This window comes from Kryptolebias marmoratus, linkage group LG6, assembly GCF_001649575.2.
Source record: "Kryptolebias marmoratus isolate JLee-2015 linkage group LG6, ASM164957v2, whole genome shotgun sequence".
Taxonomy (NCBI): Eukaryota; Metazoa; Chordata; class Actinopteri; order Cyprinodontiformes; family Rivulidae; genus Kryptolebias; species Kryptolebias marmoratus.
This window is the reverse complement of record NC_051435.1, coordinates 8661841-8677349: the sequence shown is the minus strand read 5'-3', so window position 1 is coordinate 8677349 and position 15509 is coordinate 8661841. Positions and strand designations below refer to the sequence as shown.

Below are 15509 nucleotides of genomic sequence, written 5' to 3'. Positions count from 1 at the left end.
AAATGTGCCATTTCTTTCTTTTTATAAAGAATGGTTTGCAATCAATGGATACAACCCACTTCTGTACCAAGGTTCATGTCTTTGATGTAGTTTTGATGCTAATGGTTTGAAATGTCTTGCTCCATTTCTTTTTTTTTTTTTTTTTGCTTCCCAAGGTGGCATAGAAGAGAGCAGTGGACAGCGTTACAGTGCAGATCCTACTGGTCTTTTAGCTGAACGAAGTGAAAAGGGAGACAAGAACAACATGACTGCCAAGAGGGACAAGAACACCTCAGGTTAAATAAACAGTTTTAAAAGCAACTGAATATCTAAATAAAGTAACTAAACACTTCAACCAAACTGGGAATATTGCATAATAGCTTTTTATGATAATTAGCTGCATTTATTTTGACATTTTTATTATTTCAATTCATTTTTGTTTTACAAAATATTTTTGTAGTGCTTAATGCTAAATTTGAAGTTTTTATCACCAGATTTTCTCCACCCTATCGAAGAAAACCCCTTTGTGACACGCCGCAGGAATGGTGACGCCCACGTAGTGATCGATGGATCAAGTTGCCACACCTTGCACTTAGCTGGGGCTGCTGCAGCCCCCAAAAGCCAGTCCGCCCACGGTGACGATGAGTATATCAATGAGCCTCTATACCTGAATACATTCCTTAACCCTGGGGACAAAAATGGATTAGCTGGTGCAATTTCGATCTCTGCTTCTACGTCCTCAGCTGCACAATCAGTCCTGCAGACAGCAAACCCATCCACATCAAGCCACTTTGTTTCTTCGTCTGGATATGTGGTATCCCCAGGCCTACTACCCCACCCATCGTATCCATCACATACGTTGCATCCGGGGCATTCAGGACACACTCTGAATTCAGGCATCACCAGCAACACAATGATGTTTGATAAGAAAGGCAAGAAAGCCACTTTTGACAATCCTGAGTACTGGCAGCACAGTCTCCCTCCGAAGTCTACATTGCACAACCCTGAGTACCTGCAGGACTGCAGCACACGTTTCTTCTACCGGCAGAATGGACGCATTCGCCCTGCTGTAGCTGAAAACCAGGAATATTTATCAGAGGCTGCTATGAAAGCTGGCAATGTATTGCCACCCCCTCCATACAGGCAGAGGAACACTGTGGTGTAGTAACCCACCTGTAGCATCTGGAGGATTGAACAGAGAGAGGTGGTGGAGACGAACAGTCATGGTTTTTCAATGTTGTACTTCCCCAACTGGGTTGTCCTTGCACCTTCTCTGAACACTTCTTTTTTTTTGTCCCATCCACTTGCAAACCTTCTATGAATCTGCCTTTTCATGACAGATCTACAATTACTGTCACATGACTATTTTGTTTAGGACTCCAACCATCTTGATTAACATGACTCTTAAAGCAATGAGAGGCAACTCCTTGAGGGTGGCTCTGTCCTGGATAAAACTGCTCTACCATATTTAGCAACAGAACAGAAAGAGTGAAATCTGAGATGAAAGGAAGCTAAAAGGAAAAAAAAAAACTAAAATCAAAGTTACCCTGAAGAGGATTAGTCTCATGACCTTTTCGGGATTACTTTATGCATCCATGAATCTTTGTTCACCTTTTTTATGCATTTTCTATCCAGTTGTATGTGTATATTGTTTTATTTAAACATTACCTTTGTGTGGGTGCAGCTTATCATGTGAAACATGCATTTAAAGTTGTGTCTGGTCTTCCCAGCATACCAGTAGTGGTGTTGAGAAGGCCAGATGTGCCTTCCGTTCCTGCCCACACCTCTTCCTCGACTTTTACCTTTTCTTCTGCATCAATAAATTTATTCAAACATTCCTTATATACATTCATATCATAGATGGATGAAGTTAACACACCTGACAGCTTGACACACTAATCGTAACCATACATGAATTCACACGTAAATACATATAGTGACAGATGAGCCTGCTGCCACTTGAATTGAATTCAGTAGGAGATTGACCTTGTGCTGAAAGACAAAAAGTGAAATGGCAGTCTGTTGCAGTAAAGAAAAAGGGTCAATATGAAAAGAAATGCTGCCAGTTATTACCAAGCATCTTGTTGAGAGCTTTTGACAAATGATGTCATATGTAGGTTGGGGATTAAGGAGTTGATTGCTCAGAAGATGTCCTTTTAGTTTTCACTTTTGCTTTCAGTCAATTTCCAGTCTTCTAGACAAATCTATCCAGCAAATGCAGCCTCAAACAAGCCAGTTTAATGTTGACTTCATAAAATTTCTAAAATGATGTTTGTGATGGATTTATGTTTCTGCTGAACTGGTAGATGTATATGAATAATCATTTTATTAAAAACAAAGCACTGGATTTTGGGAGAAACTTTCGAAACAAAAGAGACTTTTGAAAGTTTAAAATTGTAGTTTATTATTATTATTATTTTTATTATTATTATTATTATACTCATCAGGGATTTGTTTAATGTGTCACGTTATTTTATAATATACTGTATTTGAATGGCAAGAAATGGTGAAAAACAGCACACACAACAGCACCAAAAGAACACTGTGGATATGACAAAAAGGCTAATCCTTTTGAGCTGCAAATAAGCCAATTATATCTTATTATCAAACAGCCACATTTGTGGAAAAAGGCTCTATGAAACACTTCTTGAAAGGAAGTAAAAGTACATCAAAGACAAAAATACAAGATGTTTTTGTGCCATTTTTTTTTATAAACATGAAAACTAAGTTGATTTGGTAGTTACATTCTGCTTTATGTGGGATAGGTAAAGGGCCTGATAAACCTCTAAAGAAAACCCATTTGTAGTTTAATACAAAATATAAAGTGACAGTATTGTTCAGAGATTTCATTTTAGCACTAACTTTGCTATCTCCACTCATATTATATTGACAAAATGTCACATGTATTTGATGGAAACCACCAATTTTGGCACAGCTGATAATTTAATAGCACTTATGGAACAGCTAAATGTCTTTGTTGTTATGATCAATCTAAATGGAAATACATGCATTTTTTATCTATATAGACATATATCATGATGCAGCTGTAATGTACAATGACCAACATTTTAGTTTGATTAATGTCTAAAAAGTATTATTACTGTAAAGATTGATTACTGTTGAAATAGAGTGACCCATTTATAGCCATCAACAAGTAAACATTTTAATTATTTATTTCTTTAAGTCTCTGAACGAAAGAGGTACCCCTTTGCTGTAACATTGCACTTTCTATAATGTTGGTTAATGAGTCAGAAGGTAAAATTCCTACATTTTGGTCAGTACTGGAGATTAACTCTACAAACACTTCTTCTAAAGCATGTTTTTCTTTATAATCTTCTAGAAACTATCCATTTTCTCATAATTGTCTTGCTTAGCTTGTGTTTTCATTTTTTTACCTGTTTTTTTTAATATATAATTTTCCTAAAATCCAAAACATTCCCACTCCCAGTTTGCCACAAAATGACATTTGGTCACAAGTCACTGAGCATCCCATTTATATGACTTGGTAGGAATTTCCCAATGCACAGGTTCTTTATCTACAAGCACATTTTGTTAGGCGAGGACTTTAAAAAATGTTCCCGATGAAAGGTTGGAGAGGTGGTGGAGAAATAAGTGGCAGAACTGTCAGATAGAAAATCCAAGCTACAGCCTTGTGATTAAATGGGTCTTTTTCTTTTCTTTGTAATAATGCATCACAAGTTCTTGTTTAGGAAAATGTTGTGGTTTGTGGTAAAATTTCCCTTCTTAATTATATCAACTATCTTTTATATTCTCCTTTTACTACAAACTTCTCATAGTCTTTATTGCAACAGTGGGTTAGATAAATTTATCATCAGACAACATCCAGCTGCTGCCTGATACTGTTTTTGTTACATTAAAAGATTTCAGGTAAGGTATATCAAGCTTCAAAGCACAATGAAAATGATTCTGAAGTGGAATCCCTGTGTATTGAAAATGAACACTGAAGGGTCTCAAACAAGTGTTCATTTGTGAGGATTTGGGAATTGAGAATGGATCTCAAAAGTCCTGAAGTACATCTTGTAGAGAGAGAAAAAAATAAAATTCTCAAAATTATCTCAATGGAATTACCAGAAATATAATATATTACCATATATTGATACGCACCAATACACAAGCACTGTTACACAACCCCGTGCCTCTATATTAAAGATTCTGATTAGCAGCTCTGAAGATTTACTACTATAAAATGCACAGATGCTTCCCTGGCACAGTGTTTTCTCCACCTCTCAGGTTTTATGGGAAATAATAATCATCCAGATGAGCTACAGCTGAAGCAAGACTTTCAGAATCATAAAGGGATATTAAACCTATTGAAATAAAAATATAATGGAAGATAGATTAGTGCCATATTACCAAGGAAGATGAACTTGTACAATGTGCAGCTCAATGGAAATGTGAACTTTATGCTGATTCTTACCGTGTTGAGTACAGTATCACCTTTGCATTTGTTCTGTTACTAATTTGATTTACATGCTTTAGATTTGCTAATATGTTTTTGAATTTGTTGCCACTCTACAGATTTTCTCTAACTTTCCACTTTACTACACTAAAGTTACATCTATTTCCATATTTTGGGGGGTAAAAATGTTTGGGGTAAAATGAGCTCTCTGCGTTTGAAAGTTTACTTTGTAAAACTATCACCCATGATGTATTAATAGCTGTGCTTGCAGAGCACTGTATGGTCATGAATCTAAGAGCAACAAGAGCAGTTGAGAGTCCCCATAAGACTTTGAAATGATCTCTATGGAAAAATAAAGGCAATTTGTGGAAGAGAGAATCTGCTGGAGCTCTCAGCTGGCAACCATCGCAGGGGCTTTCAGCTTTTTGAATGCTAATTCGCCTACTTTCACTTGTTGTTCTATGGGGAAATCATGTTACCCAACATATCACCCAGTGCACCAGCTGAGAAGCCCTGAGCAACAGGCAATAGGTTGTAATCCTGGTGCGAGGGTAAAACTACGGTATTAGCATTCAAGTAATGTTACCCAACCAATGCATCAATGTTACAAAAGCCAGGACTGTAACTGGCAGCGAGGGGCAGAGTAAAAATGCCATTCTTCGTTTCTCCTCAGAGGTGACTGTTAAATTGTATGTAGCAAACACTATTCTGCAGCAGGTGCAGAAACAAGCAAGTGTAGACTGAGTCAAACGGTCACAAAACGAAAAGTAATCATGATCAAGTGCTAATTGTTTATTGTGAAAATATTTTATTTGTCATAGGATTGGGACAGAAATACTGTAAAGAGCCAAAACAACTTTTAAATACCCAATATTACTGACTGCTTGGTACAAAACACTAGATTCATGATAAATCATTTAATTGTGTTTATTTTTTAGCATTATTGTTGTTTATATTTGTGTGTGTTTGCATTTTAAAACATTTATAATCACATGTACTGTAAATTCTGTGCCCTTTTGTTTTCTGGGTTTCAGTATGATGTATTTTTTTTTAATACAAGTTTATCTTTTTGTGTCAGTCATGTTGTCATTCCATCTTTGTTAAAATTTCTAACTGCATAAAACTTTAGGAGTTGTATGAGTTGTTCTTCAGAGGATTTTAATTACATATGAAACTTGCATGTTTCTACAAAAATAGGTTAAACGTTTGAAACAAATATGTGCAAGTGAAGGGATTTTAAATTCTCCACCAAAATCATGTCTCAAACATTGTCAGAAAAATGGATTTCATTGAAAGGCTTCACAATATCTACATGATTTTACAATTTTTTTCCCTCAACACATTCAACAGTACATTAAAATACTCACATAGTCAACATCTGGTACCAGTAGAGTTTGTCTTCTTCTTTACTTTTTTTTCATTACTTTATTCAGTCATTAGTTTGATGACATTAGCAGTGTTCCCACAACCACTTCAGATGTAACCCAGTGGATGCACAATCATTTGTATTGTACTGTACACTTCAAATGATAAAACCTATTGCTCAAAAGCAAATATTAGATTATCTTGATGATCATAGTCTGTTAGACCTTTGAAATGGGACATCTCTTGTTTGTCCGTAAAGACCTAAATGGCCTAGAAATGAGGACTTTGGAGGTTTCAGCTCTTTAACTGGGACAGATAGACTGTATTTATAGAATGTGCTCTATTTCCATTATTTGATTATTCATCTCATTAGGACATTTTACACTGCACAAATGAAATGACTCCATCTGTGGACTGAGTGACCTCACAGTGTCATGTTGATTTTCAAATACTGCAATCAATTACTCAACTAGGAACAACTTTGTTCTGTGCTTTCAAAAAGCAATGATTATTTAAAACAAACACACAAAGCACCTGACAAAAGGTATTCTACCACTGTAGTAGGATCAAATATGTTGGTCATGGTGGGTTTTTGCACTGATTAGTATTGTAGATGTAAAACTGTCAATACCATGAAAACTGAGATTGAAGACAGTGGTTAAGTAAGCACAGTTTACAGGGAAATGAGAAATACATTTGTGTTTGTTTGTTTTTTGATTGGAAGATTTAGAACATGGATTGAAGACTTTACTAAAACCATAATAATAATAATAATAATAAAATAATATTTTTATACATAAAATAAACTTGGCCATGTGTGTTTCAGATTCAAGCATTGCTATATTGATGCTTTCATTCCTAGTTTTTGGGGTTTTTCTCTCTCTCACATCTTGCATTACTACATTTTTGGTGGCATACTCTTTCCTAATGTTTAGCTTGGGGTTTTTCTTTTTTGTTTCTGTATATAGATATACATATATGTAGTAAATATATAAATATATATTCTGTAAATGGATTTTAAACTCTGATGTTAAAATCGCTCCCAGGGTCTTCTTGTCACCCACCTCCCCATCAATGCCCCTGTGATGTTGTGATTGTGTTTTTTTTTTCCCGCAAAGCTAGGTGGATTTTGTGTTTCAGCCTCTGCTCTTGCCTTTTTTTAGAACTGACTTTAATTCTTTCTTTGATTAAACACATTACCCCCCATGCTTCATTTAGTATTATACATGCCTTAAGTTCTTTAGTTTTAAGCATTCCTTATATATTTGTCCGCCTAATGCTGTTGCAATGCTATGAATATTCAGTATGGCATCCCTAGACATTGTTTCTATTCCACCAATGTCACTTGACATGCTGAATTTTGAGGACCTATAAAATGGGATATCTTTTTGAGTACCTTCTGTTTGTACTTACCTCACCTATTGTTTATTTGTATCAAAATGGGGCAATACAGATTAAATGGTGTAGCAATATCACATTGTGGCCCCAAGAGCATTTTAATTATGTTTGAAAAAAAAGAAAGAAAAGAAAAAAAAATGTTTGCATGGGCTGAATTTTTCATCTGATTCACTTGCTCAGACAAAGCAAGTACTTTTCTGGCTTGAGAAGAACTTTAATCTTTTCAAGAAGTCCCTTTTTTGAAGGAAATTGTTATTTTTAATTTATGGGATCTTCACAGGACTTTTCGGGCCCATTACCATGACTACTTTGTGATGTGAAAACTGCCACCAAAATCATCATCGTAAAATACTTTTACTGTAGCTAATGTGTCAACACCAATTAAGCAGTGAGTTAGAATCCCAAAAAACACATTTTTCTAAGAACTGACACTGAACGGTTTATTAAATTGTAAACATGATTACAGAAGATGTGTGGATACGTTCCAAAATAGCCTTTTTTTTTCTTTTTTTTACATTACATGTTTGAACTGCAGCAGATTTAAACCTAGTTTCTTATTTATGCAGGGAGTGAGCCAAACTCATGACTGTTCATGTGTTGTTTTATGATATTATTGTGTAGTTTACTGACAATAATTAATGGAATACTGTTTTCAAAAGTCAGAATTTTAACCAGTATGAAATTTGGATTATTTAAACATGTCATTTATTTATATATTTACAACATATTTGTAGAATGTTCTAATTTAATTGTACAGTTAGAAACACTGGCTTTTGCATCAGATGATTTTGGCGGCAACTCTGTATTTTACCAGTTCAAGCATTTATATGTGTATGTGGAAGTTGGGGAAGCTTCTCAGAAGTTAACTGATCGGTTCATTGATGTACACTCAAGTTTGGAAGAAAGGATATTCTGTTATTAAATCATCAAATCTTTGTACTGACTCATTAGACTGATTGACAGCTAAGTTTTATAGGGTGTACTTTGTCACAATAACAATTTTACATGTTACTTTGAATTGACATGTTTCCTCCAGCTAGAACATTTAAATACATATTCACTCTGTTTTGGTACATGAATCTGTCAAAAGTATATTTTTAATTCAATATGAATAAAGACCAGTCAATATTTACAGATGAATTGTGTTCATTTTCTGTTTTCTTAACTAGAACCCACTTGGTTCCCTTGTCAGCAATACCAACATAGAAAAAAAAAGATCAATTATAAAGTAATTTGCAATAGATCACAAGCAGAGATTGGACATTTCACATGGAATCCAGAAATCTTATGACCATCCTTCATTACCTCTGTCAAGGTTGTGTTCAGTCTGGATTGTTTTTAATTGCCAGAGATATAACTTTAAACTTTAGTTTTCTTTATTTCAAGTTTCACACAAGTAATACAAAAGAACTTTTGTATTACTTTTGCAAGACTTGCAGTTAGCCAGCTATTTAATGCAGTATTATTTTCCTAACCTAAATAATTACTTAGATAATACATAGCATATGAATGCAATCCTTAAATTCTGTAACAAAAATTATGTAACAAAAAAAATAAATTCCAATAAGTTCTTCTAGCTTATTCCACTATACTTTAATAAAGACTGGTAGAAGAGGTCATTCCTGTCATCTGCAAAATTATGACTATTGTTTCTTTTTCCTTTTTTATAATTTTAAACTTTTTTTTCAATGAAAAATGCTGAAACAAGATAATTTCCCCTTGGAGATTGCTAAAGTTTGATTCAATCAAATTTAATTAAGTTTGATTTTTTTGCTTCTTTTAAACTGATTGACTTTGCAGGATTGTTTTTAATCCCCTCTTTGATGGGACTTGGTCATATTTCCAAATCAATCATGTAGTTTTTAGTGCCCTTTGCTTCACTCCCAAGTGGTTCGCCCACACATATGGGAATGTGATATTTCCTGTAGACGCAGCATGACATCTCCATTCTGCCTACAAGATGTTTGAGACTTGTCTCACCATTCAACAGATTATGTCTTTAAAGAAGAGAGATTCACACGGATGTTTCTCTCCCTTCAACAAAACTTCAAATCTTCTGCTTTTTTCCCAGTACATTTGAAGAGGACATCTCTGCCTTACACATATACACACAAACTTACACTCACGTTCACTTGTCATAAAATCACACAAGAGCTCCAATAATAAAGTGTCACAGCTCTGACACTTGCTCCTGCATGATAGATGCATCTCTTTTTGAGCTGATGACATTTTATGACATTATCATCAGAAATCCAATAACAAGATTAGCATCTTGGAGCTCTCGCCCCATGCAAAGTCAAATCACCTGCCTTTAAATGGTAATAGAGTGTGATCGAAACAATCTGTCACTGCCTGTCCTCTCAGTCTCACACGCCCACTCCCCTGACAAACTGTAAGGGTTTTTACCTGATATAAGCAATGATCGGCAGAGCTGAATGTAAATTATCTTCGAGGTCCTTGGGTGAATCGATTGACACCTCTCAACAAATAAAAGTGACTGCTCAAGTTTGACATAACATAATATCTCACTGCAGTATGTTTCTGTCTGCTCATCCCTATGCACAGCCATTTCATAATGGCTGATGAAAACTTGTTACAAATATAAAGAACTGTCTGAGAACTGGAGATTTGCTTGCTACAGCAGGAAGTCTTTTCTTTTTTTTTAATTTTTTTTTTAGAAACTGCCATTCACTACCAACACCTTCTTTTCCTAAAGGTTTTGCTGTCCTATTTGAGGTTAGTATACTGCCACAAAACTAAGCTATGGCACTTTGAATATAGATAGTACGTCCTGTTGACATTTCACCAATGCATGTCGCTTTCCCACAGTCACATTAACTGATGCAATCACAGCAGTTTAATGATGTAAAAGAACAGCAGTAAAGCTCTAAAACTTGTTTCTGTTGTTTTCACTGTTTGGTATTGTTATCTCATTTTCTCAGAGAGCTTCTGCTGAGGGAAGTCTTTGATTGAATGGACTGTACAAAGCCCACTAAGCGGTGCACGATCCCCCTTGAGAGCTTTCATTATAACTAGCATATTGGATTCTCTTCGAAGGCTGTCTGACTCTGGAGGGCACAATCTCTCCAGGAATGCACACACAGGCCATCATACAAGACAAAATGTAACCAAACAGTAAATCCAGGTGGATTTTAACTAAATCTGGTTTCTTATCATGCATACATTACAATATACACTGAATCTGATAATGCCTTTGCCAAAAGCTCATGTAGTGTGTAGTCAGGCCAGGGATCAGTCAAGAAACAAGGTGCATCCGCAGCTGTATTTTTCAGGCAGGATCCCATCACACAGGAAACTTTTTTTTTTTTTTCTTGCCACAGAGGAGGCGTTTTCATTAACTGGTTTAACCTCAATCTGACGGTTCGGTCACAACATATTATTTCTTTTACCTCTGTGGTTGTAATAAACAACTTCAGACTATGTATCTTATATGCTTTAATGATTCCGCATGCTTTATGATTATACACAAAGACTGCTATTACTGATCGGATGAAAAAAATCAAAAATGAGTTAATTTATCTGGCAAAAATTACAATTTCAATAACTTTGAACATGTTTTGAAAATGCTTTGAAATGTTTTCTTAAAATAACATGGAGTTAAATAGAAAAAAAAATACAGACAACAAGTTGTACTTTAAGCAACACTGGAAAAGATTTTTGGTTGGGATCAGTGTCAAATCCTTGTGTCTCCTTCCATCAAATAACCTTCAAAAAAGATATTCAGTTGTGTACAATTACAGCATATGACAGAATTGAATTGGTAAGGAGTTTCATAACATCAACCACTCAAATTCCATTTAAGTTAATGATTTATTGTGCACGTTAGGATTTAATCAGTAGTTATGCAAGACTTTGACAAGCTGCTCCATTTTGGCTGCATTCAGACATTATCATTTCAAGCTTGGGAGGATCTGTAACTGTCCAGCATTTCACTAAGTACTGTTTGACAACACAAACATTAAGATTAATACCATAATCCCCTTGGTAATTTGCATACTACTTGTGAAATACAGCTCATTTGATTAATGATGAATATGAGCTGCTCTGCATTTAGTGTTTATCCTTGGCTTTGTTAGGAGAAGCAATACTCACACTAAGACACTCCCCTTGAAACTATACTGGCACTTGAAAATAAAAAAGTGGTCAGCACTCCTCATTTACATTTACCTTTCCTTCCAAAAAGAAATGAAAAAAAATAAAAATAAAGTACAGCAATTGTGGGAAGTTGCATATTCCTTAAAGCTGCCTGTATGTGCTGCAGTGTCCCTACCACTGCAAACATCTCCTTCACATGGCATTTTACTGCAGTCTGTCATCAGAAAAAAAACATTTATATTTAGTGGTTAACCTCAAGGCTGTATTGTACAGTATTTTACACTATTTTTCTTCCACAAAATAAACTAGGTAGGCAGATGCTGGTGCTAATAACCTAAAACTTGATTGCCCAGGAGCCACATGACTGACTTACTGAGCTATGAGCAAAATCCCAGCAAATTGTCCTATTTTTACTTTGTGATAAAATATAGATGTAATATGTAGATGTGTCATGGAAACTTCACATCCTCTTTTAGTTTTAGTTATCTTGGTCTTCTTAGTTGTTGTAGAAACAAACAAACAAAAAAAGACAATAATCAAAGTGTGCATTTTTTGTACTTTTCTTTCCATATTTTTGCTGCTGTGTCATGGGTTTGTTTTAAAGTGATTCATTGTTAAAGTTTAAAGACAAGTTTGTATGTATGGATTGGTTTTGCATGTTAGTTTGCATTAGATCCATTAGACCAAACAATTCAGAGAAGTATGCAGTCCTTTTAATAATGATTAGAAGTAGCTATATCATAATGGTAAGAGTTGCTAATTAAATTGTGTGTAAGAGCATCCTATTACTCACATGAAAGATTAATCAAGGACATAGCTGGAAAACAAGCATTTCCTTGTGTCTGCAAAGTTAATGGTAATGAAGTGAGATTTTAAAATGACTTCCACTCGTAGAATATACTAATAATATGTGAGCAGAGTGATAAATGAGACCAATTGTGGGCAACACTGCATTTTAATTAAGCAGCAGACTTAAGTGAGGAGGCGTCATTGTTAAAGTCAACTCTCTATTGCAATTATGCTGTTCTATTCATGTGAAACATAATGGCTTGATGACAGTTCTTTGTTGGCTTACAGTGGACCTATAATTGTGTTCTTTTACACATAAAAAATGGCACATCTCAATTTTCTTCAACTCCAAATAACAGTCATTTTGTGATAAGGTAAAGGTTACATTTTAAGTTAATTTTGTTATTACTAAAGTATTTTATTTACAGAGAACTGTCTTTGTTGGTCTAAGATTCAGGTAAAATCTGCCTCTGTTTTTTTTTTTTTTTTCCTGCTCCTTTTCTAAATTATACTTGTTCTCCAAACCCAAAGCTCTCACTTATTTTCATCAATGTGTTGAATTTAAAGTTATGAACTTATGAAAAAGCTTTATAGTTTAGGTTTGCAGTACATCATGTCGAGCTATTATTTTGAAATGTCTGACCAAATGACAGCTTTTCAAACCAATAAGTAGTAACCCAAGTACTACAAGTCTTCAATTTTCAGACCAAAAATAATCTACATAATCTAAAGTTGCTGTATCCTCATTAGATTTGATCCTAACAGCAGACACTAGATGTGCAATAGGCTTATGTTTTACAATGCAGAAACAATTGTTTCCTCCCAGAATTACATTTTCTTAAAGTCTTTTTGAAAAAATTACAAAGATTTTGAAAAAAAAAAGTTAAGATTTGGACTCTGTTATGATCAACCCATGAGTGAAAATTATGTCCCTTGCTCCCTGAAGCACTTTTTTTCCACATTTTGAGCATGATGAAATCTGGCATTGTCATTTAATGTGAGATTATTATACAAACATTCAACCAGCATGGTAGTTTGGGGAAAATTAGGCTGCTCACTGCATCAGTTGGGGTTAAATAACTTGCTAGTTAAAACATGCTGAAGATTGCAGCACTTTTCCAATGGGAGAATTTTTGTTAGTTATGTTTTTGCTTGTAATGAAGGTAAATTTGCATGCAAACCACCAACTATCCCTATAACACAACTCAGCTTTATTTAAGGCTCCTTCCAAACACAATTCATCTAGCTCAAAGAGATTCACAGAACAAAAGCAAAACACACACAAAAGAGATTGAGACAGAAAAAAAATCTCTCTACAGTAAATGAAATGAATGCATGAACCAGTTTTCTTATTATTGTATCGAGACATAATGCACATGTTTATAAAAATGTTTCACAGATGACAAAAGGCTGAAGTACAGTCTTGCTGACCATGTTACAAAAAGAAATTGATTTTGGACACAAAACTATAGCACTTTAAGAGAACTAAAATTTTTTTAAAACCAAAATGTTCAGTATGACTATAGTCGATCACTTGATAGGTTAACTGTCCTTGTTAAAGTGCTGTAATTTGAGGTTTTTGTTTTGTTTTTTTGTCTTTTTTTTCCCTCCTTTTTGTCTACTTAGAGAATGGCAAAAAAAAACAGGCGTGCCCTGTTCATAAGGGCAGAAAGGAAAAAGCTAGTATATATGTTGTTTAAAAAGTATTTATTTATTTATTATTTTATTTATTTATTCATTTATTTATGTATTTATTGTGCACAAAGTTATTTCTCTGATTTAATTATTAGACTAGACTCTTTTCATGAGACACAACCTTGACCTGCAGGAGGTAGAGGTATTAAAAATAAATAAGTAATAAACAATTTATTTCAACAGAAAATTTTACGCTGTAAAGTTTGAGTGGTTAGCATTTCAGAAAATTATTAATCTGTCCCACTAATATTTATGCTCAGAACCCAACAGCATCTGGCTTTGAAAGGAATAAATGCAAACTGTCTATTTCTAAGAAGAGAAGACAGTTAATAGGAAGAGACGTTGTATTTCTTTTTTGTGTGTGTTTGTCTAAAACCGGATGTTTCATCTTGTGTCACTGCGTCTTTTCATTTAAGCAATAATATGACAAGAAAACAACAAGAGATAACCTCATGCAAATCACGAGTAGTGATCAAAGCAAGTCTGATTACAGCCATTATGAATCCATCATAATTAAGGGTCTTCACCAGTAATCAAATACAACTTTAAATGACGCAGCATCAGATGTGATTGAGAGCACACATTGTACGACCTGGAAGTGGACATTCTGTTCTGACTGTTCATGTTAACTACTGTAGATTGGCTACATGTTTTATAACTGTGACAAAGGAAAAACTCAATGCTTTCAAAAGAAAAAAAAAGCATACAGCCATGTTTCTTTGTGTTTTAAAGGATGATATGAAATAAATACTTCAGCAAGGGAAATTTAGATTAAAATGTCCCACCAATATTGATGAAAAAAAACTGTAGAAAGCAACCACAAAACTACGAGGCACAGTATAGATTTTAAATCTGTAGGGTAGTATGACTGAGTGTCCTTCACCTGGGCAATTTATCTGAAACATTCCTCCTTGAGAATCCCAGAAAAGTGCATGCAAAATCAAAAACGCTCACATTACAGACATTTATAATGCAGAAATGGTGCCCCATTGGCACAAAGCAATTACCAAACCAACACATACACACACACACACACATCCATAGAAACGCTCACAAAACCACAGTCCGCAGGCAGCCGAAGAGAGACAAATTACCTTCCTGTCAGATAAAATCAAGCTTGACATCATTTAATTAATTTCATTGTGTATTAGCATTTCTTAATGTGATTCTTTTCCAAATTTTGCTCTGTCTTTGCCCTCCTATCAAACTTGTCCCGAAGAAAACAACAGTTTGAAAAACGATTGTCATACTTTTGCAGCTATTATTTGCAGCTTTTTCCCATAATTTTCCCTGTTTAAACAGTTGTAATTTAAAAGTCTATATATTCTTCACTGCATGTCGTTTATTATCAATAAAGGAACAACATGTGTAACTACTCAGCAGACGTGCAAATATAAAGGAAACAAGTTTCTCATTCATGCAGTTGTCACTTTGCTGGATCAGTTGATACTTGTTGACTGACTAACAATTTCTTTGTTCCTCAAAAATAATAGCTTATGTCAATGCTGCCAGCCTGTGAAACACATCTTTATCTAGTTAAGTTTGAGTTCCATCCAATGTTAAAACACATTTTTTGCTGCAAGACTGACATTAGTGTACAGGTGCTGGTCATAAAATTAGAATATCATGAAAAAGTAGATTGATTTCAGTAATTCCATTTAAAAAGTGAAACTTGTATATTATATTCATACATTACATACAAACTCATATATTTCAAATGTTTATTTCGTTTAATTTTGATGATTAC

General features: G+C 34.5%; 1 protein-coding gene across 1 annotated transcript in view; it reads left to right on the top strand.

Moving 5' to 3' along the window:
- Positions 1 to 8302, top strand: part of LOC108240414 (receptor tyrosine-protein kinase erbB-4) — a 240332-nt gene extending 232030 nt beyond the window's left edge. The window contains exons 27-28 of the mRNA XM_017423864.3: positions 156 to 275; positions 474 to 8302. Coding sequence (XP_017279353.1) covers positions 156 to 275; positions 474 to 1144 — 791 coding nt within the window. The 3' untranslated portion in view covers positions 1145 to 8302. The remainder of the gene's footprint in view (positions 1 to 155; positions 276 to 473) is intronic.
- Positions 8303 to 15509: the final 7207 nt, after the last annotated feature.